The sequence below is a fragment of the Staurois parvus genome, unplaced genomic scaffold, assembly GCF_062004578.1.
Source record: "Staurois parvus isolate SC_StPar_1 unplaced genomic scaffold, SC_StPar_1.0 ptg002090l, whole genome shotgun sequence".
Classification (NCBI taxonomy): Eukaryota; Metazoa; Chordata; class Amphibia; order Anura; family Ranidae; genus Staurois; species Staurois parvus.
Genome location: NW_028319886.1, coordinates 210,018 through 237,369, shown reverse-complemented (window position 1 = coordinate 237,369; position 27,352 = coordinate 210,018). Strand labels below are relative to the sequence as shown.

General features: G+C 46.6%; 1 protein-coding gene across 1 annotated transcript in view; it reads left to right on the top strand.

Annotated features, from left to right (window-relative positions):
* Positions 1-27,352, top strand: part of LOC149432832 (relaxin receptor 1-like) — a 113,580-nt gene that overhangs the window by 72,092 nt on the left and 14,136 nt on the right. Inside the window, exons 10-14 of the mRNA XM_089664892.1 lie at positions 4,957-5,028; positions 6,424-6,495; positions 9,607-9,678; positions 14,364-14,435; positions 23,697-23,926. Of these exons, the coding sequence (XP_089521018.1) occupies positions 4,957-5,028; positions 6,424-6,495; positions 9,607-9,678; positions 14,364-14,435; positions 23,697-23,926 (518 nt within the window). The remainder of the gene's footprint in view (positions 1-4,956; positions 5,029-6,423; positions 6,496-9,606; positions 9,679-14,363; positions 14,436-23,696; positions 23,927-27,352) is intronic.

The window sequence follows — 27,352 nt, the reverse complement described above, 5'->3', positions numbered from 1 at the left end:
CTGGACCTGACTGCTCTCTTGCCTACCTTCAACCTCTACCTGGACCTGACTGCTCTCTTGCCTACCTTCAACCTCTACCTGGACCTGACTGCTCTCTTGCCTACCTTCAACCTCTACCTGGACCTGACTGCTCTCTTGCCTACCTTCAACCTCTAGCTGGACCTACCTTCTGTCTGCCAATGACCGTTTTGTGTACAGTCCCCACACTGTAGCCGTTCTGTTCAATCCCCCTTGATGGGGCATTCCTGAGGGCCACGTCTTTTAGATATTGCAGTGAAGAAACCCAGAATCACTAGGGTTTTTGGCCTATCTCCTCCATCAGGAGCTCTTGTGAAGACCACCTGTTACTTAGACTCCATGCCGAAGGAAATCATACCATTACCCGTCAGGATCCTTCCAACTTTACTAGTCCAGAACACACGTTGAACAGCACAAACCCTTTTGAAGGGAGATCCCGAAATGCAATGGATTTTCGTGATGGAACTCTAAATCAAATCAATTATGGACTTAAAAGGATCTGATATGATCGCTTTCCACCTTGCAAGTCTCTGTTTGAGATGTTGTAGAATGTTGAGCTGGTACTTGGTGCATGGTACAGAGAATATTCATTTTGAGGATGGCCAGATCTTGTAGTCATCCATGACCAAACCCAACCCCCACCCCCGTCACCACATGTGGATGCCAAGCACCTTAGCTAGCAGATCTGGGTGACGTCTCCTTTGACCACCTGTTTTTCCTAATTTCAGAAATGTACCGGGGGCTTTGATCACCCATGGATCTTGAAGTCTTCTCCTTCTAAATACAGAGATAATACTTCGAAGAGGTGCGGAGTCGGCCCGTTCCCACAGCCACATCTTTTTTTTTTTTTTTTTTTCCTCTCACAACTGCTTTATATCTTCGTAAAACTGTCAGCGCAAACCGCGTCTCTCCTCTCTCCGCGAATTTAAACACAAACCCGTGTTTATCCTTGCGTTCTCTGGACAGTATTTTCCTGACACAGATATAATTAGTAACTAAAATTACTTTTCTCGGTGTAAACAAAATTACCTCATTTGAAAGACGGTCCATCCTAATTATATCTTCTACGGAAAAAATGTAAAAAATGTTTTAAAAAGCCAAGAAGGACCAATTTTACAAAAATCAGCGGACATTTTGCTTTTGATAGTTTTAATGAGTCTCTCCATCAGGTCATGGATGTGATGGGGATGGAACGGGCGGACTGACCATTTGGAAAGGGCCCGAGGTCAGTAGGGGGCTCCATGAGATGCCCCTGGTACCTTTTTCATAGGCTTTTTTGAGTTTGGGCAAGGACACAGGGGCCCCATGATCCCCTATTGCCCGGGGGGCACCATGAGTTGTCAGTCTACCCCTGGGATGGAGATAATCTTTACATTCGTGTAGATGTACACCATGACTGAATGACGTTTACTTCGCTCTGTGTATCAAAAACAACAAGTCTTTTTTTTCATGAAATTCTTGTTTTCAGCTTTTTTTTGTACTCTTTGTTACATCTCAGTGCTGCTGATCTCCCGCACCCTCTTTCTGCAGCCGCTTCCCGTGTACATGCATTCCAGCGATGGTTGCATGTTGGGTTTCCTGATGGTGGGAACAGTGGGCCATGCCTTGAGTGTAGGTGGGCCGTATATGAGGTACTTCAGTTGGGAGTGACCACTAGCACACCTTGTATTACGCACTAGGGGATCATGGGGCCCCTGTATTCTTGCCCACATTCTAAAAAAGCCTATAAAAAAGGTACCAGGGGCATTTCATGGGGCCCCCTACTGACCCCGGGCCCTCAGGCAGTGCCCGAATGCTCGAATAGTCAGTCCGCCCCTGCTCCATATCCACCATATGTGTTACCAGAGGACAGCTTCAGCCAGCAGGATTGAGGTTACTTCAGGAATGTCCTTAGGATAATTTGGCACTTTTCGCTGGCTCCGCACCTTCGCGTTTCGACCGCTGGAGTATTAGCAAAGAACAAGGAGCCTACCCTGAAACATGGCAGGATCTAGAGGGGTGCCGGGGTGGGCTGCACCCCACCAAGAATCCCCAACCTCTGTCTTTTCAGTGGTGATCCCTGTCCTCTGCCTTTCCAGCTGTGATCCCTGTCCTCTGCCTTTCCAGCTGTGATCCCTGTCCTCTGCCCTGCCAGCGGTGATCCCTATCCTCTGCCCTGCCAGTGGTTATCCCTGTCCTCTGCCCTGCCAGTGGTTATCCCTGTCCTCTGCCCTGCCAGTGGTTATCCCTGTCCTCTGCCCTGCCAGTGGTTATCCCTGTCCTCTGCCTTTATAGTACTGATCCCTGTCTTCTGCCTTTATAGTACTGATCCCTGTCCTCTGCCCTGCCAGCGGTGATCCCTGTCCTCTGCCCTGCCAGCGGTGATCCCTGTCCTCTGCCCTGCCAGCGGTGATCCCTGTCCTCTGCCCTGCCAGCGGTGATCCCTGTCCTCTGCCCTGCCAGCGGTGATCCCTGTCCTCTGCCTTTCCAGCGGTGATCCCTGCCCTCTGCCACGCCAACGGTGATCCCTGTCCTCTGGCTTTATAGTACTGATCCCTGTCCTCTGCCCTGCCAGCGGTGATCCCTGTCCTCTGCCCTGCCAGCGGTAATCCCTGTCCTCTGCCCTGAAAATCCCAGTAGATCAGCAGTTTTTGAAATACTGAGACCAGCCCGTATGGTACCAACAACCATGCCACGTTCAAAGTCACTTAAATCCCCTTTCTTCCCCATATTGATGCTCGGTTTGAACTTCAGCAGGCCATCTTCACCACGTCTAGATGCCTAAATGCATTGAGTTGCTGCCGTGTGATTGGCTGATTAGCAGTTTTTGTTACAAAGCCATTGAACAGGTGGACCTAATGAGGCCGGTGAGTGTATATATAACATCAACACGTTTCGTAGCTTCTGCTGGCCACTTCATCAGTCGGGAATATTCAGGACAGTTTAGGGGATTCTGGGTGAGATTGGATACTAACCTTCATTGTCTGCATGAAAAGAACCCCACCCCAGAGTTCTCAAAGTGTCTTAAATACACCTTCCTGATGAAGCAACTGCCACCATTTTATTTTCCAAGGTCTCTGCTTTCATAAAATCTATTATTTTTACTTATAAGACATACATGTATCATTGTCAACGCGTTTCATGACTTCTTCTGGACACTTCATCAGGAAGGTTTTCTGAAGACCCTTTAAGTGTCTTAAGGTATACATTGTAAGAAAAAAGGAAGTACAAAGTATCAAGACAGGTAAATGAGACGATTACCCTGAGAAGCAGCACCCAGACCCAGGGAGGTATGGGGTTTCAGGGTGACTAGGTGCCCCAGTCCCACTTTTTTATAGGAGGTCTTGGCAAGTCTTATCTGAGGGTTTCTGCTTTCAGAAAATCTATTATGTTTACTTATAAGACATACATGTATCATTGTCAACGTGTTTCATGACTTCTTCTGGACACTTCATCAGGAAGGTTTTTTGAAGACCCTTTAAGTGTCTTAAGGTATACATTGTAAGAAAAAAAAGAAGTACAAAGTATCAAGACAGGTAAATGAGATGTCTACCCTGAGAAGGAGCACCCAGACCCAGGGAGGTATGGGGTCTCTGAATCAAATGATGTTTCAGGGTGACTAGGTGCCCCAGTCCCCCTTTTTATAGGAGGCCTTAGCAGGTCTTATCTGAAGAAGGGGTTCTGTTACCCCCGAAACTTCTTTTGATTCAGAGACTTTATCCCTCCCTAGGTCTGTGTCTTCATATTTAGGGTTCTCATGTACCAGGAACTTGGTCCAAAAAGGTCAGTAGAGGAGGTGCACCCATAAAGTTGGAGGTCTTTAAAAAATCTCAAGTAAGAGGATGTGGGTTTTTATTGGTTATAAGATACAAGTATAACGCCATCAATGCATTTCATGACTTCTACTTGCCACTTCATCAGGACGGTGTATTTAAGACACTTTAAGAGCTTCTGGGTGAGATTTGATGCTGACCTATATGCTTTGTATGAAAGTAATCCCACCCATCCGCTCCTATAGTGTCTTAAATACACCTTCCTAATGAAGCACTTAAAAAAAAAAAACTGCAATTACCACCATTTTATTTTCTAAGGTCTCTGCTTTCATAAAATCTATTATGTTTACTTATAAGACATACATGTATCATTGTCAACGCGTTTCATGACTTCTTCTGGACACTTCATCAGGAAGGATTTTTGAAGACCCTTTAAGTGTCTTAAGGTATACATTGTAAGAAAAAAAAAAGTACAAAGTATCAAGACAGGTAAATGAGCCGATAACCCTGAGAAGGAGCACCCAGACCCGGGGAGGTATGGGGTTTCAGGGTGACTAGGTGCCCCAGTCCCCCTTTTCTATAGGAGGCGTTAGCAGGTCTTATCTGAGGGGTTCTGTTACCCCCCGAAACAACATCTTTTGATTCAGAGACTTTATACCTCCCTAGGTCTGGGTGTTCATATTTAGGATTCTCCGCTCATGTACCAGGAACTTGGTCCCAAAAGGTCAGTAGAGTAGGTGTGCCCATAAAGTTGGAGGTCTTTAAAAGTCTCAGGTAGAAGGATGTGGGTTTTTATTGGTTATAAGATATAACACCCTCAACGCATTTCATGACTTCTACTTGCCACTTCATCGGTAAAGTGTGTTTAAGACACTTTAAGAGCTTCTGGGTGAGATTTGATACTGACCTATATGCTTTGCATGAAAGGAATCCCACCCTTCCGCTCCTATAGTGTCCTAAATACACCTCCCTGATGAAGTTCTAATATCATGTGACTTAGAAAATTGCATCTACCAACAGTTTATTCTGCAGGGTCTCTTCTTTCAGAAAATATATCATGTTTTGGGGGAAGGGGGGTAACGAATTATTTGGCCACAAATGGGCAGTTGAAAAGCTAATGGGGGGAGGGTGTCTCCTAATGTCCTCAATGTGTTAACGTAACAGATCTTCCGTTCTTCTCTCGTAGAGTCTTGCGTCGAAACAAGATACAAGGGATCAAGAACAAAGCACTGACTCAGATGCCCAAGCTGGTAGACCTGTGAGTCTTTCTGTTCTTAATAACGGGGTGCAGCTTTGTTTTGTTCACATCCATTATCATTCAAAGAAATACAAACACGAAGGCATAGCTATGCTACTTTAGATCCTGATATGGGATGGTAAACTAGATGTTCTTTTCTCCTAATTTTGGATGGAATGTGAAAGAGTTAAAGCCCCGGTCAGGTTTTATTGTTGCCAGTGTTCCCTCTGAGAGGTTCACCCTCTCTAACTGTCCTGTAACCATTGGCACAGCTACTGAAGGTTCGGGCCAAACGTGGAGAAAACTGTCACATGATGGTAGATCACCAACCCAATCCGCTTTGGCCGAGGAGTCCCCTGTCCTGCAGACGCTCTTCACAAAGAGGCAGGGAGGCTGATGACATCATTGACCTAATATGGCCACATGGCCATATTTGATCATTGCCATTGTCCAAATTTAACCATGTCCCCAAATTAATTAGGTCCAGGGGTGGACTGACCATTTGGAAACTCTGGCACAGCCCGAGGGCCCGGGGTCAGTAGGGGGCCCCATGAGATGCCCCTGGTACCTTTTTCCTAGGCTTTTTTGAGTTTGGGCAAGGGCACAGGGGCCCCATGATCCCCTATTGCCCGGGGGCCCCATGAGTTGTCAGTCCACCCCTGATTAGGTCAATGATGCCACCGGCATCCCCACCTCTTTAAGTGCAGCTGCGGGGTGGGGAATTCCATCACCAATGGGTGGTGATGGGGGTGGCCATATGTGGTCATTGACATTGTCCAAATGTAACCATCTCCCCAAATTAGGTCAATGATGTCACCGGCATCCCTGTCCCTTTAACGTGCAGCTGCAGGTTGGGGGAATTCCATGGCCAAAGCTGACTGGGTGGCGATGAAGGTGGCCATATTTGGTCATTGACATTGTCCAAATTTAGCCATGTGCCCATATTGAGTCAATGAAGTCACTGTCATCCATAGCTGACTGGGTGGTCTGCTACCACGTGACAGTTTCCAGTGAGTTCAGCATAAACTTTAGCTCATTACTAGTCAAATCTATAGGAAATCCAACAGTTGCCACCACCAAGAAACCTTTCAATGGGGAAAATTGTTCTATCTCACTTTGATAGATCTCCTCCAACTTCCTGGTGCATCTGCATAGGCAGTTAAAAAAAAAAAAATACACTGATTTGCCTTACAGCTGAACTCTAGGATGGGCAAATATTGTTTAAATACAAGAGTCGTGTCTCATTTGCACCATGCTACATGGGTAACACGTAACATGGTGCAAAAGGTGGAGTTGGCTTTTAAATTGCTTATACTGTATATTGCCTCCCTCCCCCCCACTATAGATTTTCATTAACTCAAAATATTGTTTGATGGAACATCTAACTGTCTATTATGTTACCTTGTCCATAAACAGAGACCTTTCTGGTAACCAGATGGAGACGTTTCCCCCATCACTGTTCGCCAACCTGCAAGAACTTCAACAGTTGTGAGTGTTCTTATGTCACCTTTTTAATCATTCATTATATGACCAAAAGTATCTGAACCCCCCTCCACCCCTTTCAAAGTACTGGGTTCAGGTGTCTCCAGTGAAGGGTCCTGTTGATTCTCCATCATACAAAGAGATTGTAGACATTTGTGCTCTTCCAACCTTGAGGTCACAGTTTGGGGAAGACATTTAAGACAAGTGTTTCCCAACCTCAGCTCTCAAGTACCACCACCAGGTCATGTATCCAAGATTTTCTTTAGCTTGCACAAGTACATTAGCTCAACATCAATGGGTTGGAGTTTGAGAGCTATTTTATATAGGACTTTATTAAGACATGGCCTGTTGGGGGGTACTCGAGAACTGAGGTTGGGAACCACTGTTTAAGACAATGGTGCTTTTCCAACCTTGTGCTAACAAGCCTTCCCAGAACAGGGGGGGGTTGTTGGGTCTCACCCAACATCAGTACCTGCCCTTAACCCTACTGAACACCTTTTGGGAAGAGGTCTTCTCATCCAACATCAGTAGCCGCCCTTAACCCTACTGAACACCTTTTGGGATGAGATCTTCTCATCCAACATTAGTAGCCGCCCTTAACCCTACTGAACATCTTTGGGATCAGGTCTTCTCATCCAACATCAGTAGCCGCTCTTAACCCTACTGAACACCTTTGGGATCAGGTCTTCTCATCCAACATCAGTAGCCGCCCTTAACCCTACTGAACACCTTTTGGGATCAGGTCTTCTCATCCAACATTAGTAGCTGCCCTTAACCCTACTGAACACCTTTGGGATGAGGTCTTCTCATCCAACATTAGTAGCCACTGTTAACCCTACTGAATACCTTTTGTGATCAGGTCTTCTCATCCGACATCTGTAGCCGCCTTTAACCCTACTGAACACCTTTGGGATGAGGTCTTCTCATCCAAAATTAGAAGCTGCCCTTAACCCTACTGAATAGCTTTGGGATCACGTCTTCTCAGCCCAAAGGTGTTCAGTAAGTTTGAGGTCATGGAGGAACTTGAGAATCCTGCACAGAGCCCTGACCTCAACCCTACTGAACACCTTTGGGATCAGATATTCTCCTACAACATCAGTAGCTGCCCTTCACCCTACTGAACACCTTTGAGATGACATCTCCTCATCCAACATTAGTAGCTGCCCTTAACCCTACTGAACACCTTTGGGATCAGGTCTTCCCATCCAACATTAGTAGCTGCCTTTAACCCTACTTAACACCTTTGGGATGAGGTCTTCTCATCCAACATTAGTAGCCGCCCTTAACCCTACTGAACACCTTTGGGATGAGGTCTTCCCATCCAAAATCAGTAGCCGCCCTTAACCCTACTGAATAGCTTTGGGATCAGGTCTTCTCAGCCTAAAGGTGTTCAGTGAGTTTGAGGTCATGGAGGAACTTGAGAATCCTGCACAGAGCCCTGACCTCAACCCTACTGAACACCTTTGGGATCAGATCTTCTCCTACAACATCAGTAGCTGCCCTTAACCCTACTGAACACCTTTTGGGATGAGGTCTTCTCATCCAACATCAGTAGCCACCCTTAACCCTACTGAATACCTTTTGGGATCAGGTCTTCTCAGCCCAAAGGTGGTCAGTAAGTTTGAGGTCATGGAGGAACTTGAGAAACCTGCACAGAGCCCTGACCTCAACCCTACTGAACACCTTTGGGATGAGGTCTTCTCATCCAACATTAGTAGCCACCGTTAACCCTACTGAATACCTTTTGGGATGAGGTCTTCTCATCCAACATCAGTAGCCGCCCTTAACCCTACTGAACACCTTTGGGATCAGGTCTTCTTATCCGACATCTGTAGCGGCCTTTAACCCTACTGAACACCTTTGGGATGAGGTTTTCTCATCCAACATCAGTAGCCGCCCTTAACCCTACTGAATACCTTTTGTGATCAGGTCTTCTTATCCGACATCTGTAGCTGCCTTTAACCCTACTGAACACCTTTGGGATGAGGTTTTCTCATCCAACATCAGTAGCCGCCCTTAACCCTACTGAATAGCTTTGGGATCAGGTCTTCTCAGCCCAAAGGTGTTCAGTAAGTTTGAGGTCATGAAGGAACTTGAGAATCCTGCACAGAGCCCTGACCTCAACCCTACTGAACTCCTTTGGGATGAACTGAGACATAGATCATGAGCCAGGTCTTCTCATCCAACATCAGCACCTGACCTAGAAGATGTAGACAAATTCCCAAAACCTTTTGGAGAGCCTTCACACACGAATAGAGGATGTTATAGCCTCAGAGGGGGCAACACCATATAATGGCCAAAATTTTGGAATGGGATGTCCAGCAAGCTCATATAGGTGTGACGGTCAGGTGTTCCTGATGGACACTTGTAGTGACCATTGGAACCCTGTGTGATGGGGTGACAACGCAGGAGCACAACTGGGGGACAGAGCGTCGTCACCCCATTACAGGAGCTGCCTGAGCGAGGGCCTTTTTGGCAGGATCGCCGAGGATCATTATATAGAAAGTTGCAGATCTACAAATATTGAAAACAAATCAACATTAACATGTTAAAGCTTCTATGAGATTTAAGGATTGGGTTTCCATCTACTATGATGACATATTATTGGACTGATCGGAATAACTACAGCTATAAATTTTATATATAGTTTGAAGGGTTCAAAAAAAAAAAGTCACCGGTCCATCCAGTTCAACCTATGTGTGTGTATGGGGTCTGTTTATAAAACATTCATGCAAGCTGAAGGAAAGGTCACCGTATTTTTCCTAAGAGTCGAATTCCGGTATCATCAGCTCTACCTAGTGGCCGAAATGAGGTATAGTTTTCTGAAATCTCTCCTTGAGAAAACTATACCGCATTTTGGCCATTAGATGGAGCTGACGATACCGGAATTCATCTACTAGAAATAATACAGGACTTTTCGTTCAACTTCTACGAATGCTTTTGACAATCGTGCAACAAATTATTTCTAAATAGACCCCTATACATGCCATTTTTTTTGTCTCTCAACGTCCCTATAGCCTCGTGTACCCGTATGCTAGATATCTCCATGTCTGATAGTCGATAGGACAGTTGTTCTGGTACTACGTGGATGCTAATTTTTAATATTTTACTTTTCAGGAATATATCCTTCAATCCTCTCAATTATATTCCACATAACCAGTTTGATATGTTGCCCAACCTGCAATCCTTGTAAGTATCTTGTTTTTCCATGATACCGATGTTAATGTATAAATAATATTTGCTTTGTGGAGTCCTCTAAGAATTCACCTGTTAAAGCAGCGCTTACTAAAAGAGAAGTTTGGGGTCGTAAGGTAAAAAAAAACCCGAAAAAAACCTACATAGTCCCCTCCATGTTGCAGCATCGGTGTGATGCTGCAGCTGTCCCCTACCAGATCAAAGACGGAGAACTGAGTGATCACATGACCTCTGAGCACTCTTGATTCACCTCTGAGTAAAGAGTGGTGACTGTCAGTCATCGCTCTGTGCTCTGCCCCTCCAGTGCTCACTGAAGCGGTGTGCTGAGAGGCTGATCCAACTGCCGACTAGGCCCCAGGGTGGAGACTGAGGACTGAGTGATCACATGACCGCTGATCACACTGTTTTTGGTTCACTCTGAGCAGAGAGAAGCGAATGTCAGTCACTGCTCTGTGCTCTACTCCTTCAGTGCTCACTGGAGCGGTGTGCTGAAAGGCAGTTCCAACTGCCGACTAGGCCCCAGGGTGGAGCCAGCTCAAAGACTGAGGACTGAGTGATCACATGACCGCTGATCACACTGTTTTTGGTTCACTCTGAGCAGAGAGAAGCAATTGTCAGTCATTGCTCTGTTCTCTGCCTCTGCAGTGCTTGCTGGAGCGGTGTGCTGAGAGGCCGATCCAGCTGCCAATCAGACGTCCTGGGTGGAGCCGGCTCAAAGACGGAGAACGGAGCAATCACATAACCGCTGATCACTATGTTCTTGGTTCACTCTGAGCAGAGAAAAGCGACTGTCAGTCACCGCTCTGTGCTCTGCCCCTCCAGTGCTCACTGGAGCAGTGTGCTGAAAGGCTAATCCAGCTGCTGACTAGGCCCCAGGGTGGAGCCGGCTCAAAGACAGAGAACTGAGCAATCACGTGACCACTGAGCACGCAGTTCTTGATTCAGCTCTGAATAGAGAGCGGTGACTGTCAGTCATCGCTCTGTGCTCTGCCCCTCCAGTGCTCACTGGAGCGGTGTGCTGAAAGGCTGATACAGCTGCCGACTAGGCCCCAGGGTGGAGCCGGCTCAAAGATGGAGAACTGAGCGATCACAAGACCACTGATCTCTGTTTTTGGTTTACTGTGAGCAGAGAGAAGCGACAGTCAGTCACCACTCTGTGCTCTGCCCCTCCAGTGCTTGCTGGAGCGGTGTGCTGAGAGGCTGATCCAGCTGCCAATCAGACCTCTGGGTGGAGCCGGCACAAAGACAGAGAACTGAGCAATCACGTGACCGCTGAGCATGCAGTTCTTGGGTTAAACTTGAGAAATGGACTATATAGGGTCTACGTACAAAAACGTTGCTGAATAAATGGGACAAACATTCGCTCAACCCCAACAAAAAAAAAAAATCGCCATTGATCATTTTCTAATATAAGCGCCATCCGATGGCCATAATGCAGTATTGTTTCTAAAATACCTCATTCAGGGGAATTACTGTATTACGGTCACTAGATGGCACTCAGGAGCATAGGAAATATTCATATTACACAAAATACGGCGATTTCCATTGGAGCTGCACTTTCTTACGCCAAAATGTGAGTCACATTCCACGTTTTGATTGCACAAAAAAAAAAAATCTCAACTTGTGCGTTTTGTGATTTGCTATTTATGAGGTTTTTATTACTATTTATAATCTTTTGCTCTGTATCCGGGATTTCACATGTCCAGCCGTGTAATGAATTTTGACACACGTTAATAATTTCCATGTCCACCCCATCAGACTTCATTAAAACCTGACATTTGTTTTTTTTTTTCTTCTTCTGTAATTATTATTTAATTTTTTCTTTACATTCTCATCTCTATTTAGGAAGAGATTTCATATTTAGATCCTCCTCTTTCTAGTCGGGTTGGGGGGGGGGGGTGAAGGAATTAGGAAGGGATGCCGGGAAAAAAAATATATTTAGGAAATAAAAAAATAAAAATAAAAAAAAGCAGAAATAGAATTCAATCTGTAGAAACTCTTTCACACTCAGAGTAATTTTTGCACATATGTACATAGTTAGTCTGGCTGAAAAAAAGACAAAAGTCCATCCATTTCAACCATTAGAAAAAAATAAAAAAATACAAAAAAAAAGTTATAATCCTACACCCACCGTTGATCCAGAGGAAGGCAAAAAAAAACCCAGCAAAGCACGATCCAATTTTTTCCTGCTGGGAAAAAAATTCCTTCCTGATCCCCCGAGAGGCAATCAGATATTCCCTGGATCAACGTTACCTATAAATGTTATATTCTGTGTATCCAAGAAAGAATCCAGGACTTTTTAAATGTAAAAAAATAATTTTTAGGCTTGAAAATTCCTTTAAACCCCCAAAATGTACGTTTTCTGAAAGTAGAGACCCTGGAGAATAAAAAGTGATAGATTGGATATTTTTTTTTTTTTTTTAATGTCATGTGATATTTGTGGAATGATTTATCAAGACAAAAAATTTCTGTAAAGAATACACTGAAGTTAATTTTTGACGATACATAATTTTTTTTTAGCTAAAATATATAAGATGAGGTTGTGCCGAGTCAGTCGATACCCAACATGTCACGGCTTCAAATTGCTCAGGACAGTCACCACTCAGCAGAGACCCCCCCATTATAGACCCTTCTGTGAAGAGACACCACCACTGCCCCCACCCAGTACAGACCTCCAGGAAAGGATGCTCCCTCCCTAAAAATATTCACCTGACAACCAGATGTTGCAACAGTTCAGAGTGGGGGAAGTCGTCCTCTTGGCCCTGATATATAGTAGGAGGAGATTTCCCCTCACTATGAACTGCCACTGTCAGGGGAGCACCGACTGCCAACTTGTGGGGGGGTTGCTGTGTCCCCCTGACATTGTTTTTGCGTTGCAAGGCGCTGTGGTGTCAGGTGGACACAGACCCCCTAGCGAGTCAGTGCTCCATGTGAACCACATCCCCTTACTTACTACCCCCAGTACAGACCCCCCCCCCCCAGTACAGACTCCCCTTCCCAGTTCAGACCCCTAAGCATAGACTCCCCTTCCCAGTACAGACCCCTCAGGACAGTCACTCCCCCAGTAAAGACCACCTTCCCAGTACAGACCCATCAGGACAGTCCCTCCCCAGTAAAGACCACCTTCCCAGTACAGACCCATCAGGACAGTCACTCCCCAGTAAAGACCACCTTCCCAGTACAGACCCATCAGGACAGTCACTCCCCAGTAAAGACCACCTTCCCAGTACAGACCCATCAGGACAGTCACTCCCCCAGTAAAGACCACCTTCCCAGTACAGACCCCTCGGGACAGTCACTCCCCCAGTAAAGACCACATTCCCAGTACAGACCCCTCAGGACAGTCACTCCCCAGTAAGGACCACCTTCCCAGTACAGACCCATCAGGACAGTCACTCCCCCAGTAAAGACCACCTTCCCAGTACAGACCCATCGGAACAGTCACTCCCCCAGTAAAGACCACCTTCCCAGTACAGACCCATCAGGGCAGTCACTCCCCCAGTAAAGACCACCTTCCCAGTACAGACCCCTCTGGACAGTCACTCCCCATTAAAGACCACCTTCCCAGTACAGACCCCTCAGGACAGTCACCTCCCAATAAAGACCACCTTCCCAGTACAGACCCCTCAGGGCAGTCACTCCCCAGTAAAGACCACCTTCCCAGTACAGACCCATCGGGACAGTCACTCCCCCAGTAAAGACCACCTTCCCAGTACAGACCCATCGGGACAGTCACTCCCCCAGTAAAGACCACCTTCCCAGTACAGACCCCTCGGGACAGTCACTCCCCAGTAAAGACCACCTTCCCAGTACGGACCCATCAGGACAGTCACTCCCCCAGTAAAGACCACCTTCCCAGTACAGACCACTCAGGACAGTCACCTCCCAATAAAGACCACCTTCCCAGTACAGACCCATCAGTAAATACCCTTTTCCCGGTTCAGACCCCTCTTCCCAGTACCAATCCTTCAGTATAGACCCCCCCCCCCACAGTACAGACCCCCTTCGCAGTAAAGTTCCCCTCAGTTAAGACCACTTCCCCAGTACAGCCTCCTCAGTAAAAAAACCCTCTTCTCCAGTACAGATCCCCTCCCCAGTACAGACCCCTAATTATAGGCTCCCCTTCCCAGTACAGACCTGTCAGGTCAGTCACCACCCCAGTAAAGACCACCTTCCCAGTAAAGACCCTTCAGTAAAGACCCCCTCTCCGGTAAAGACCCCCCTTCCTAGTAATAATCCCTTAGTATAGACACCCCCACCAGTACAGACCCCATTCCCAGTACAGCCCCCTCAGTAAAAACCCCTCTTCTCCAGTACAGCCCTCCCCCTCAGTAAAGACTCTCCTCCCCAGTACAGAACCCTCAGGACAATCACCCCCCAGTAAAGACCCTCTTCTCAGTACAGACCCCTCTCCCCAGTACAGACCCCTCAGGGCAGTCACCACAGTAGAGTGATAGCTGTGGCACCTCCATGTTATAATCAGATCATCCCATCCTTGGTGTCAGGAAGTCTGCACAGGTGTCAATTTTTCTATTCATGTGGCTGAAGGTGTGAATTTTCATCAAATCACAAGGGTATAGATGTTAAAACTGCATTGTGTGGAAGACAGATGGGGATGAAGGCCCCCCACCCCTGTTTTTGTGCAACATCTCATATAGTTACTTTCCCTTCTTCCCCAGGATCATGGAGGGTATAGAGATCCCCAACATCAGTAACCGCATGTTCTCTAAAATGGCCAATCTGTCTCACATGTAAGTACAAGATGAGTCCTGAAGCAAACCTAACCTCCAACATATGTTTATGTGAAGTCCATGCGAGTCCAGCAATGTGTACACTATATAGCCAAAAATATGTAACCCCTCCCTAATGATGGAGTTCAGGTGTCACCAGTGAGGGGTACTGGTAATATCACATCATACAAAGATATTGTAGACAAATGTTCTTCTCCAACCGTCTGGTAAGAGTTTGGGATGAACTGAAATTGGAATGGTGATTATGAGCCAGGACTTCTCATCCAACATCAGTAGCAGACTGTTAATAATCCATCATACAGAGACATTGTAGACAATTGTGCTCTTCCAACCTTGTGGTAACAGTTTGGTGAAGACCCTTTTCTCTTCCACCATGACTGGGCCCCTGTGTGCAAAGCCAGCCCCATAAAGACATGGTTTGACCAGTTTGGTGTGGAGGAACTTAAGTGTCCTGCACAAACCTCTGACGTCAACCCTACTTTAGGAAGACCTTAGGGATCAGGTCTTCTCATCCAACATCAGTAGCTGTTAATACTCCATCATACAAAGACATTGTAGACAATTGTGCTTTTCCAACCTTGTGGTAGCAGTTTGGTGAAGACCCTTTTCTCTTCCACTATGACTGGTCCTCTGTGTGCAAAGCCAGCTCCATAAAGACATGGTTTGACCAGTTTGGTATGGAGGAACTTAAGCGTCCTGCACAAAGCTCTGACGTCACCCCTACTTTAGGAAGACCTTAGGGATCAGGTTTTCTCATCCAACATCAGTAGCTGTTAATACTCCATCATACAAAGACATTGTTACCACAAGGTTGGAAAAGCACGATTGTCTACAATGTCTTTTGTATGATGGAGTATTAACAGCTACTGATGTTGGATGAGAAAACCTGATCCCTAACGTCTTCCTAAAGTAGGGTTGACGTCAGAGCTTTGTGCAGGATGCTTAAGTTCCTCCACACCAAACTGGTCACCCATGTCTTTATGGAGCTGGCTTTGTACACAGGGGACCAGTCATAGTGGAAGAGAAAACGGTCTTCACCAAACTGTTACCACAAGGTTGGAAAAGCACGATTGTCTACAGTTTGGTGAAGACCGTTTTCTCTTCCACTATGACTGGTCCCCTGTGTACAAAGCCAGCTCCATAAAGACATGGTTTGACCAGTTTGGTGTGGAGGAACGTAAGCGTCTGCACAAAGCTCTGACGTCAACCCTACTTTAGGAAGACCTTAGGGATCAGGTCTTCTCATCCAACATCAGTAGCTGTTAATACTCCATCATACAAAGACATTGTAGACAATTGTGCTCCTCCAACCTTGGAGGTGGGTGGGGGGGTGACTCAGAAGGAAGGGTTCCTGCACCTATTCTCGGAGTAAAAAAGCCCTGTTGACACCAAATCATCATACCTACCTATATGGGCAGAAATTGTAGAAACCTGTCCATCACACCTACCGTATAGCTAAATGTAAGTGGACTCCTAATTATCACATTTACCTATATGGGCAAAAATTATAGAAACCTGTCCATCAAACCTACCATATAGCGAAATGTAGGTGGGCTCCTAATGATCACATCTACATATTTGGGAAAAAGTCTGTGAACCCCCTTCCAAATGATGGAGTTCAGGTGTCTCCAGTGAAAGGCCCTGGTAAAACTCCATCCTACAATGACACTGTAGGCAATTGTGCTCTTTCAACAGTGTGGTAACAGTTTGGTGAAGACCCTTTTCTGCTCCACCATGACTGGGCCCGTGTACAAAGCCAGCTCCATAAAGACATGGTTTGACCAGTTTGATGTGGAGGAACTAGTGTGTCCTATACAGTCCTAACCCAAACCCTACTTTTGGAAGACCTTTGGTATAAGGTCTTCTTATCCAACATCAGCACCTGCCCTTAACCCTACATATCCCCTCTGGGATGAGTTTTGTCATCCCAAAGGTGTAAGGTAGGTTTGAGGTCATGAAGGAACTCAAGTGTCCTGCAGAGAGCCCTGATCTCAACCCCTGCTGAACACCTTTGGGATGAAATGGAAGACTGATTGTGATCCAGATCTTCCCATCCAACATCAGTACATAACCTCACTAATGGGCACAAATTCCCACAGACACCCTCCAAAATCTTGTGGAAAGCCTTCCCAGAATAGTCAAGGATGTTTCACATAAATTGAATGAGAAGACCCAGCTCACGATTGGCATTCCAACGTTAGTACCTGACCTCACAAATGTGCATACATTCCCAGATTCATGTCTAAAGCTTTCCCAGAACAGCAGAGGCTGTTTGGTTGCAAAAAAGCAACTTTAGGGAGCTATGGTGACCAACTGTAAAAATTTCACCAAAATCTTGTGGGAAGCCTTACCAAAACAGTGGGGACAAAAGGAAGCCAACTCCATATTAATGGCCAATGAAAGGTCCAGTAAGCTCAAAGCCCTGACCTCAACCCTACTACTGGACACTTTTTTGTGATGAATTGGAAAGGCCAGTTGTGAAACAGGCCTTCTCATCCAACATCAGTACCTGACCTCAAAAATGGAGACAAATTTCCACAGACACCCTCCAAAATCTTGTTGGAAGTCTTCACAGAAGAGTGGAGGATGTTATAGCCACAGAGGGGACACCATATAATGGCCATGGGGGGGAGGAGGGACAACTCTATATTAATGGCCATGGTTTTGGTATGGGATGTCTAGCAAGTTCATATAAGTGTGATAGGTGGAGGAACTCAAGTGTCTTCTCAGAACCCTGACCTCAACCTTTGGAATAAATCGGAATGCTGATTGCGAGACAGGTCTTCTCATCCAACATCAGTACCTGACCTAAAAAATGGAGACAAATTTCCACAGACACCCTCCAAAATCTCGTGGAAAGCCTTCACAGAAGAGAGGAGGATGTTATAGCTACAGAGGGGACAACACCATATAATGGCCATGAGGGGAGGAGGGACAACTCTATATTAATGGCCATGGTTTGGTATGGGATGTCCAGCATGTTCATTTAAGTGTGATAGGTGGAGGAACTCAAGTGTCTTCCTAGAACCCTGACCTCAACTCTACTGAACACCTTTGGGATGAATCGGAATGCTGATTGTAAGCCAGGTCTTCTCATCCAACATCAGTACCTGACCTCACAAATGGGCATAAACTCCGACAGACATCCTCATCCTTTTGTGAAAAGCCTTCCTAGAAGAGGCTGGTTTTGGAATGGGAAGAAGAACGGGGGGCTGTTATAGCCACACAGAGGGGGAGCAACTCCATATTAATGGCCATGGGGTGAGGATAGCAACTTCAATGGTCCATTGTTCTGAAATAAGCTGTCCATCATGATCTAATAGGTGTGGGATGCATTGAAACACTTCAGTTTCTTTTCTCCCCGAAAAAATGCCACCATCTTTGGTCAGTCAACTATTTCCTGCACGAAGTAGCTAGTCCATTGATAATACAACCATGTAAGTTCTGGTGCCTGTGCGTTTGTCTTTTATTGTCCATATGTGTACCTGGTGTTTATCATAGAAATAGAGATGCCTCTCACTTTGCCAACCTCAGGTAACCTCATTCTTTCAGTTGCTCCTCTCATTGGCCAGTAGAAGAAAGATATCATCTGAGTGTTGATTTCAGATCTTGTACGTAGGTTCGAGGACAGCTTTTCTTTACCGATTAAAGATGCGTATTGTAAATGATGCCATTTTTTTGTTTGTTTTTTTTTTTTTTTTTTAATGGAATTGATGTATAAAGTGACAGCCTTAATGTCAGCTAATAATATGCTATAGACCATTATAATTGTCCACATGCTGCATATACATAAACATCGTCACGCCTCTTCTAACACTCCAGTCACAGTCTTGCCTTAAACCAGCCATGCACTTTGTTCTTAAAGTGCATCCGTTGTGATGATTTGGGGGTTCAATAGCTCTTTGGTAGCACCAAACCGTGAATTTACTCCATGCCAGAGGTATATTTTAGGGCTTTTTATATTGATAAGGAGCATGCTGATAGGAGAGAAGAGCAGAGTGACAGAGAGCCTACCATTCACGGGCCATTCACTTGGGGGCTCGTCCGGGATTACATGATGGTTGATCCTCATTCAACCTGGAAGATGGCTGTTGGGGATAGGCAAGGGGTGCTTGTATGGGACGGGGTGAGTATTGAACTTAAAAAGTAAAGCTGGGCTTTAAAGTTGAACTATAGGCCAATTTAAATGACAAAATGATTGTAGCTCTGTGATCATTCATCAATCAGCCTCTTGCAGTCCATGTATAGTAGGGCTGGAGTTTGAGAGAAAGAAGCAGCACAAGAAGCCAATCGGTTCATATGCTAATAGGAGAGAAGAGCACAGTGACAGAGAGCCTACCATTGTGCTGCTTCTCCTTTCACTGTCCAGTCACTGGCTGGGGGCTCATCCGGGATGACCTAGGCTGCCTTAGAGGATGTGGGTTGAACGATAGTGGTCATGAGACGAAGGACATCTAGTGGCAGAAAAGAATATTGCTTGGAAGATTTCTGTATCAAAAGCTGTTTTTGTTCAGTCTTTCGGGGCTGGTCCCCACTGGGTACTGTGGTTTCTACCCCCCCTTTGCCCCTACATCTTTAGGGGTGTCCTGGATTGACCGGAAGTGGGGTGAACAGCGCTGAGCCTCATTCAACCTAGAACATGGCTGTTGGGGATAGGCAAGGGGAGCTTGTAAGGGACGGGGTGAGCATTGAAGCTAGGAGAGCTCACCAATGTGCTGCTTCTCTTTTAACTGTCCAGTCGCTGGCTGGGGGCTTGTCTGGGATGACCTAGGCTGCCTTAGAGGATGTGGGTTGAATGATAGTGGTCATGAGATGAAGGACATCTAGTGGCAGAAAAGAATATTGCTTGGAAGATTTCTGCATCAAAAGCTGTTTTTGTTCAGTCTTTCGGGGCTAGTCCCCACTGGGTACTGTGGTTTCTCCCACCCACCCCGGCCCCTACATCTCTACTGCCCTGCAGGGCTGTCCTGGATTCACAGAACTCACAGGAATGGGGTGAACAGCACTGAGCCTCATTCAACCTAGACATGGCCGTTGGGGACGGGCTGAGTATTGAATTTAAAACTTAAAACTGGGCTTTAAAGTTGAACTATAGTCCAATTAAAATGACTGTGATCATTCATCAATCAGCATACCGTGTAAGTACCTGGTACCAGCCTCTTGCAGTCCATGTATAGTAGGGCTGGAGTTTGAGAGGAAGAAGCAGCACAAGAAGCCAATCAGTTCATATGCTGATAGGAAAGAAGAGCACAGTGACCGAGAGCCTACCGTTGTGCTGCTTCTCTTTTCACGGTCCAGTCGCTGGTTGGGGGCTCGTCCGGGATTACATGATGGCGGTCATGAGACTGAGGACATCTAGTGGCAGAAAAGGATATTTCTGGGGAAAGCTGGTTTTGTTCATCCTCTCGTCTTCATTTTCTATCTTGTTGTTTCTGGCTGGCCCTCTGCTTTTCAAGTATTGGAATTCTTCGGAATACATTTGCGCATACTAAATCCATAAATAATTGTCTGATCAGATAACCTCAATGTTTCGCCGAATCAGAAATTCCGCAGTTGGGTGGACCTATCCAATTAGAGAAATATTGCGATAACAAAAACGCCCGGTTCTAGTTCTGCAATCAAGAAACATTCCTGGCGTCGGATACTTTGTTGCGAACGTCGCACTTTGTTTATGAAGTAAAGAAATTAAAATGTTGCTGATGGATGGTTTTACCCAGAAATACGACCCCGCCCCCCTCCCTTTTTGGCTTCTGGTGGGTGAGGGTAGGCACACGACCGAAGAGAAGACGCTCTCAGAAAAGTCAACGAGATTTTCTCGGTAATTATTTACAAAGTGACACGGACTTCGTTTAATAAACGCACCGTATAATCGCGCTGATCTCAGCGCTATTTTTCCGTCTCGCACTCATTATTATTTTTTTTTTTCTTGACCGCAGAAATTTGCAGGCAGATATAAAAGACCCCAATTAATGCAGCTCTGTGTTCATGAATAAATCATTCACACTTGTGCGCACGTTATTGCCATTACCGCGACGCATGGCGACCCGCCTGCTCTGTGTGTGGTGCCGTTCATTGTCTGCATCGTACTGTACGGCCCGACACACAATACACCGCGGCACCCCGGGACGCATACACGTGCTGAGCTGCATTGGTTTAAAAAATACAATCCGATGTGGTGCTGAATGGATGGCCTGCTTTACAGAAATGCCCCGATTGTGCGTATCACAGCACAGCCATGGAATGCTCGGTGTGGAGGGGCATGCAGTGTATTTTTTAAAAGCAGGTGCCTCCTGTAATCCCTGGTTTCTCAATGAGAGTACCACGCTGCATCCCATATTTTTGCGTTTCCGTGGTGCATGTGGGCTGCTTGAGGACTCCAATGTGAAAGTGGGGTAGCTGGGGGCTCTGATGCTAAGCCCCCCCCCATCCCCCTTCATATCAGAGTCCTCAACCCAACCTCCTGGTATATTGAGGATTCTGATATAAAGGGGGATGGGGGGCTGAAGACTCTGCTGTGAAGGAGGTGGGGGGCTGAGGACTCTGACGTGAAGGGTGGCTGAGGACTTTAATATGAAGGGGGATGGGAGGACTGAGCACTCTGATGTGAAGGAGGGGGTGCTGAGGATTCTGATATGAAGTGAGGAGGGGGGCTGAGGATTCTGATGTGAAGGGGGGCTGCTGAGGACTCTGATGTGAAGGGGGGCTGCTGAGGACTCTGATGTGAAGGGGGATGGGAGGGCTTAGCACTCTGATGTGAAGAAGGGGGAGCTGAGGATTCTGATATGAAGGGGGGCAAAGGACTCTGATGTGTTGGAGGGGCTAATAACTCTGATATAAAGGGGGCGGGGGGCGGAGGACTCTGATGTGAAGGAGGGGCTGAGGACTGATATGAAGGGGGTGGGGAGGCAGAGGACAGTGATGTGAAGGGGGGCACCTGCCTAGTGCCCCCATAGCAAGCTGCATGCTCTGAGGGCACCCAAGCAGGCTTGCTCCCGAGTCTCTCTCCCCTTATTTGCTGTGATTGACAGAAGTGAGAGACAAGATCTCAACTCCTATCTGCTGGCCAGTTCCTTTGTAAGAACTCGAGGATCTCAACTCATATCTGCTGGCCAGCTCTTTGTAGGAACTCGAGGATCTCAACTCATATCTGCTGGCCAGCTCTTTGTAAAAATTTGAGGATCTGAACTCAAATCTGCTGGTCAGCTCTTTGTAAGAACTCGAGGATCTCAACTCCTATCTGCTGGTCAGCTCTTTGTAAGAACTCGAGCATCTCAACTCGAATCTGCTGGTCAGCTCTTTGTAAGAACTCGAGGATCTCAACTCATACCTGCTGGTCAGCTCTTTGTAGGAACTCGAGGATCTCAACCCATACCTGCTGGTCAGCTCTTTGTAGGAACTCGAGGATCTCAACTCATAGATGCTGGTCAGCTCTTTGTAGGAACTCGAGGATCTCAACTCATATCTGCTGGCCAGCTCTTTGTAGGAACTCGAGGATCTCAACTCATATCTGCTGGCCAGCTCTTTGTAAAAATTTGAGGATCTGAACTCAAATCTGCTGGTCAGCTCTTTGTAAGAACTCGAGGATCTCAACTCCTATCTGCTGGTCAGCTCTTTGTAAGAACTTGAGGATCTCAACTCGTATCTGCTGGTCAGCTCTTTGTAAGAACTCGAGCATCTCAACTCGAATCTGCTGGTCAGCTCTTTGTAAGAACTCGAGGATCTCAACTCATACCTGCTGGTCAGCTCTTTGTAGGAACTCGAGGATCTCAACTCATATCTGCTGGCCAGCTCTTTGTAAGAACTCGAGGATCTCAACCCATATCTGCTGGTCAGCTCTTTGTAAGAACTCGAGCATCTCAACTCGAATCTGCTGATCAGCTCTTTGTAAGAACTCGAGGATCTCAACTCATACCTGCTGGTCAGCTCTTTGTAGGAACTCGAGGATCTCAACCCATACCTGCTGGTCAGCTCTTTGTAGGAACTCGAGGATCTCAACTCATAGATGCTGGTCAGCTCTTTGTAGGAACTCGAGGATCTCAACCCATATCTGCTGGTCAGCTCTTTGTAAGAACTCGAGGATCTCAACTCATACCTGCTGGTCAGCTCTTTGTAAGAACTTGAGGATCTCAACTCCTAGCTGTTGGTGAGCTCTTTGTTAGAACTTTAGGATCTCAACTCCTAGCTGCTGGTCAGCTGTTTGTAAAAACTTGAGAATCTCAACTCATATCTTCTGACCAGCTCTTTTTAAGAACTTGAGGATCTCAACTCTTATCTGCTGGTCAGCTCTTTGTAAGAACTCAAGGATCTGAACTCATATCTTCTGGCCAGCTCTTTGTAAGAACTCGAGCATCTCAACTATCTTCTGGTCAGCTCTTTGTAAGAACTCGAGGATCTCAACCCATATCTGCTGGTCAGCTCTTTGTAAGAACTCGAGGATCTCAACTCATACCTGCTGGTCAGCTCTTTGTAAGAACTTGAGGATCTCAACTCCTAGCTGTTGGTGAGCTCTTTGTTAGGACTTTAGGATCTCAACTCCTAGCTGCTGGTCAGCTGTTTGTAAAAACTTGAGAATCTCAACTCATATCTTCTGACCAGCTCTTTTAGGGAACTTGAGGATCTCAACTCTTATCTGCTGGTCAGCTCTTTGTAAGAACTCAAGGATCTGAACTCATATCTTCTGGCCAGCTCTTTGTAAGAACTCGAGCATCTCAACTATCTTCTGGTCAGCTCTTTGTAAGAACTCGAGGATCTCAACTCATATCTGCTGGTAAGGTTTCCCTCATAAATTTTTTTGGTTGCTGGGATAAAAGCTACATAAGAATGAACAGTTGTGTTGGGTTTTTTCCTCAACAATTCCAGTTACTACCCGTTACACATGTATTGTGTTAAATTGGACCCGTCGGTAACTTCAAAAAAATCTCCATGAATAAATTACTGACCCTTCACAACATACAGAAAAGCGTCGTTCAAAAAAGTTCCAATTTTTTAATCATTAAAGGCCCTCCTTGAGTTGACTTTTCCTAGACTGTACTGATGTTATCAGTCTGCTTCAGGCAGGAGGAAACATTTCCTCAGTCTTCTCTCCCCAGAGAGCTTCCAGTAAAGACTACCAGAGGCCATCTCAACCTGTTTCTTGAAGGCCTCGACCTCGGTTGAGCTTCATTATAGAACAGAAATCTTTCTTTATATCAGACAAATGTGAAACCTTCTCTGCTATTGTTTCTGTAACAACCTCTCACTTCTCTTCCATTTGCCTTCTAGATACTTCAAGAAGTTCCAGTATTGCAGTTACGCCCCGCATGTTCGCAGCTGCAAGCCGAACAGCGATGGAATCTCGTCCTTTGAAAACATGCTGGCCAACATCTTGCTCCGAGTCTTCGTCTGGGTCATGGCCTGCGTTACCTGCTTCGGGAACCTGTTCGTCATCTGCATGAGATCGTTCATAGTCACAGAAAACTGCCAGCATGCCATGTCCATCAAGTCTCTCTGCTGTGAGTGTGGCAAAATGCGCTGATAACGTGGCAGTATCCCGGGCACTGTGCCCATTAGAGTCAACTGGGACACACAATTCCATTCCTGATCATCTTATCAGTGCCATCTGCAAAGTTTACCCAAAGCAGAACTTCTCAATATCTCCCCCTCAGCTGCTTCGTGGAAATCTCCATGTTCTAAATTGGGGGTCTCCAAACTTTCCAAACGAAGGACCAGTTTACCGTCCTTTAGACTTTGAGAGGGCCATTGTGTGGCCATTGGAAGTAGGAAATGCCCCGGCATCAGTGGGAGTAAGACAGTTACATAGTGCTTGTGATGAGTAGGAGGAATAGTGCCCCATCATTGGTGTCAGTGGGAGGAATAGTGTCCCATCATTGGTGTCGGTGGGAGGAATAGTGCCCCGTCATTGGTGTCGGTGGGAGGAATAGTGCCCCGTCATTGGTGTCGGTGGGAGGAATAGTGCCCCGTCATTGGTGCCGGTGGGAGGAACAGTGCCCCGTCATTGGTGTCGGTGGGAGGAACAGTGCCCCGTCATTGGTGTCGGTGGGAGGAACAGTGCCCCGTCATTGGTGTCGGTGGGAGGAACAGTGCCCCGTCATTGGTGTCGGTGGGAGGAACAGTGCCCCGTCATTGGTGTCGGTGGGAGGAACAGTGCCCCGTCATTGGTGTCGGTGGGAGGAACAGTGCCCCGTCATTGGTGTCGGTGGGAGGAACAGTGCCCCGTCATTGGTGTCGGTGGGAGGAACAGTGCCCCGTCATTGGTGTCGGTGGGAGGAACAGTGCCCCGTCATTGGTGTCGGTGGGAGGAACAGTGCCCCGTCATTGGTGTCGGTGGGAGGAACAGTGCCCCGTCATTGGTGTCGGTGGGAGGAACAGTGCCCCGTCATTGGTGTCGGTGGGAGGAACAGTGCCCCGTCATTGGTGTCGGTGGGAGGAACAGTGCCCCGTCATTGGTGTCAGTGGGAGGAGTAGTGCCCCATCATTGGTGTCAGTGGGAGGAGTAGTGCCCCATCATTGGTGTCAGTGGGAGGAGTAGTGCCCCATCATTGGTGTCAGTGGGAGGAGTAGTGCCCCATCATTGGTATCAGTGGGAGGAGTAGTGCCCCATCATTGGTATCAGTGGGAGGAATAGTGCCCCATCATTGGTGTCAGTGGGAGGAATAGTGCCCCATCATTGGTGTCAGTGGAAGGAATAGTGCCCCATCATTGGTGTCAGTGGAAGGAATGGTGTCTCATTGGTGTCAGTAGGAGGAATAGTGCCTCAAAAGGGTGATGAATGGTCCTCCCAAGGGCCTGATGACAGCAAGCAAAGCACCACATTCAGCCTGCCGGCCACATTTTGGAGACCACTGGTCTAAATTGTCATTTCATGTGTCTGTTAAGGTTTTCATTTATCCATAGTACACTATATGGTCATATAGCTAAATGTATGTGGACACCTGACCATCACATCTACCTATATGGGGAAAAAGTCTGTGAACCCTCTTCCAAACGATGGAGTTCAGGTTCTCCAGTGAAGGGTCCCGGTAATACTCCAACATAGACATTGTAGACAATTGTGCTCTTCCAACCTTGTGGTAACAGTTTGGTGAAGACCCTTTTCTGTTTCAACATGACTGTCCCCAGCCAGCTCCATAAAGACATAGTTTGGTTTAACCATCCCTTTAGGGTGACGTCAAATGGTCTTCTCATCCAGCATCACTACCTGACCTCACAAATGGTCAAGTTCCCAAAGACAGCCTCCAAAATCCTGTGGAAAGCCTTCCGAGAAGAGTGGAGGATGGTATAACCATGAAGGTAGGACAACCCAATATTAATGGATATCCAACAAGCTCACAGTTTGGTGAAGACCCTTTTCTGTTCCAGCATGACTGTTCCCACATGTACAAAGCCAGATCCATAAAGACTTGGTTGGGTTTAACCATTCCTTTGGAGGGTGACGTCCAATGCCAATCATGAGCCAGGTCTTCCCATCCAACACCAGTACCTGACCTCACACATGGCCAAGTTCCCACAGACACCCTCCAAAAATCCTGAGGAACGTCTTCCCAGAAGATTAGAGGAGGTTGTAGCCACAAAGCGGGAGGCCAACTCTGAAGCAATTGTTTTGGAATGGGATGGCCAAGTTCCCACAGACACTCTCCAAAATCCTGAGGAACGTCTTCCCAGAAGATTGAAGGAGGTTGTAGCTACAAAGTGGGAGGCCAACTCTGAAGCAATTGCTTTGGTTTTGGAATGGGATGGTCAGGTTTCCACAGCATTTTTTTGGTGGTATGGTAGTTGGTGTCATTCAAATGGACGTTCTGTAATGTTGAAGGTGTCTCACCACTCATCCAAGTGGCAATTTGGAAACGCTCTTCAGTCATTCAACTCAAACAATAAACACCGGCCTGTCTTAGACTTCTTAGCACCATGGTGAGTAGCATATGGAAATAAAACTTTCACACCTCCCATCATATTCTTGGACAGTCAACATCCCACTTGACACCAAGATAATTAGATTTCTCTAAGAAGGTAGATTTCTCAACCTTTTTACCCCAAAGGAACCCTTAAAATAATTATCAGGTCTCGGAATCCACCGATAAGAACAATTCATTGGTGGTCAGTGGGAAGAATGTCCCTTACATTGGTGGTCAGTGGGAAGAATGTCCCTTACATTGGTGGTCAGTGGGAAGAATGTCCCTTACATTGGTGGTCAGTGGGAAGAATGTCCCTTACATTGGGGGTCAGTGGGAAGAATGTCCCTTACATTGGTGGTCAGTGGGAAGAATGTCCCTTACATTGGAGGTCAGTGGGAAGAATGTCCCTTACATTGGTGATCAGTGGGAAGAATGTCCCTTACATTGGGGGTCAGTGGGAAGAATGTCCCTTACATTGGGGGTCAGTGGGAAGAATGTCCCTTACATTGGTGGTCAGTGGGAAGAATGCTCCTTACATTGGTGATCAGTGGGAAGAATGTCCCTTACATTGGTGATCAGTGGGAAGAATGTCCCTTACATTGGGGGTCAGTGGGAAGAATGTCTCTTACATTGGGGGTCAGTGAGAAGAATGTCCCTTACATTGGTGATCAGTGGGAAGAATGTCCCTTACATTGGGGGTCAGTGGGAAGAATGTCTCTTACATTGGGGGTCAGTGAGAAGAATGTCCCTTACATTGGTGGTCAGTGGGAAGAATGTCCCTTACATTGGTGATCAGTGGGAAGAATGTTCCTTACATTGGGGGTCAGTGGGAAGAATGTTCCTTACATTGGGGGTCAGTGGGAAGAATGTCCCTTACATTGGGGGTCAGTGGGAAGAATGTCCCGTACGATGGTGATCAGTGGGAAGAATGTCCCTTACATTGGTGGTCAATGGGAAGAATGTCCCTTACATTGGTGGTCAGTGGGAAGAATGTCCCTTACATTGGTGATCAGTGGGAAGAATGTC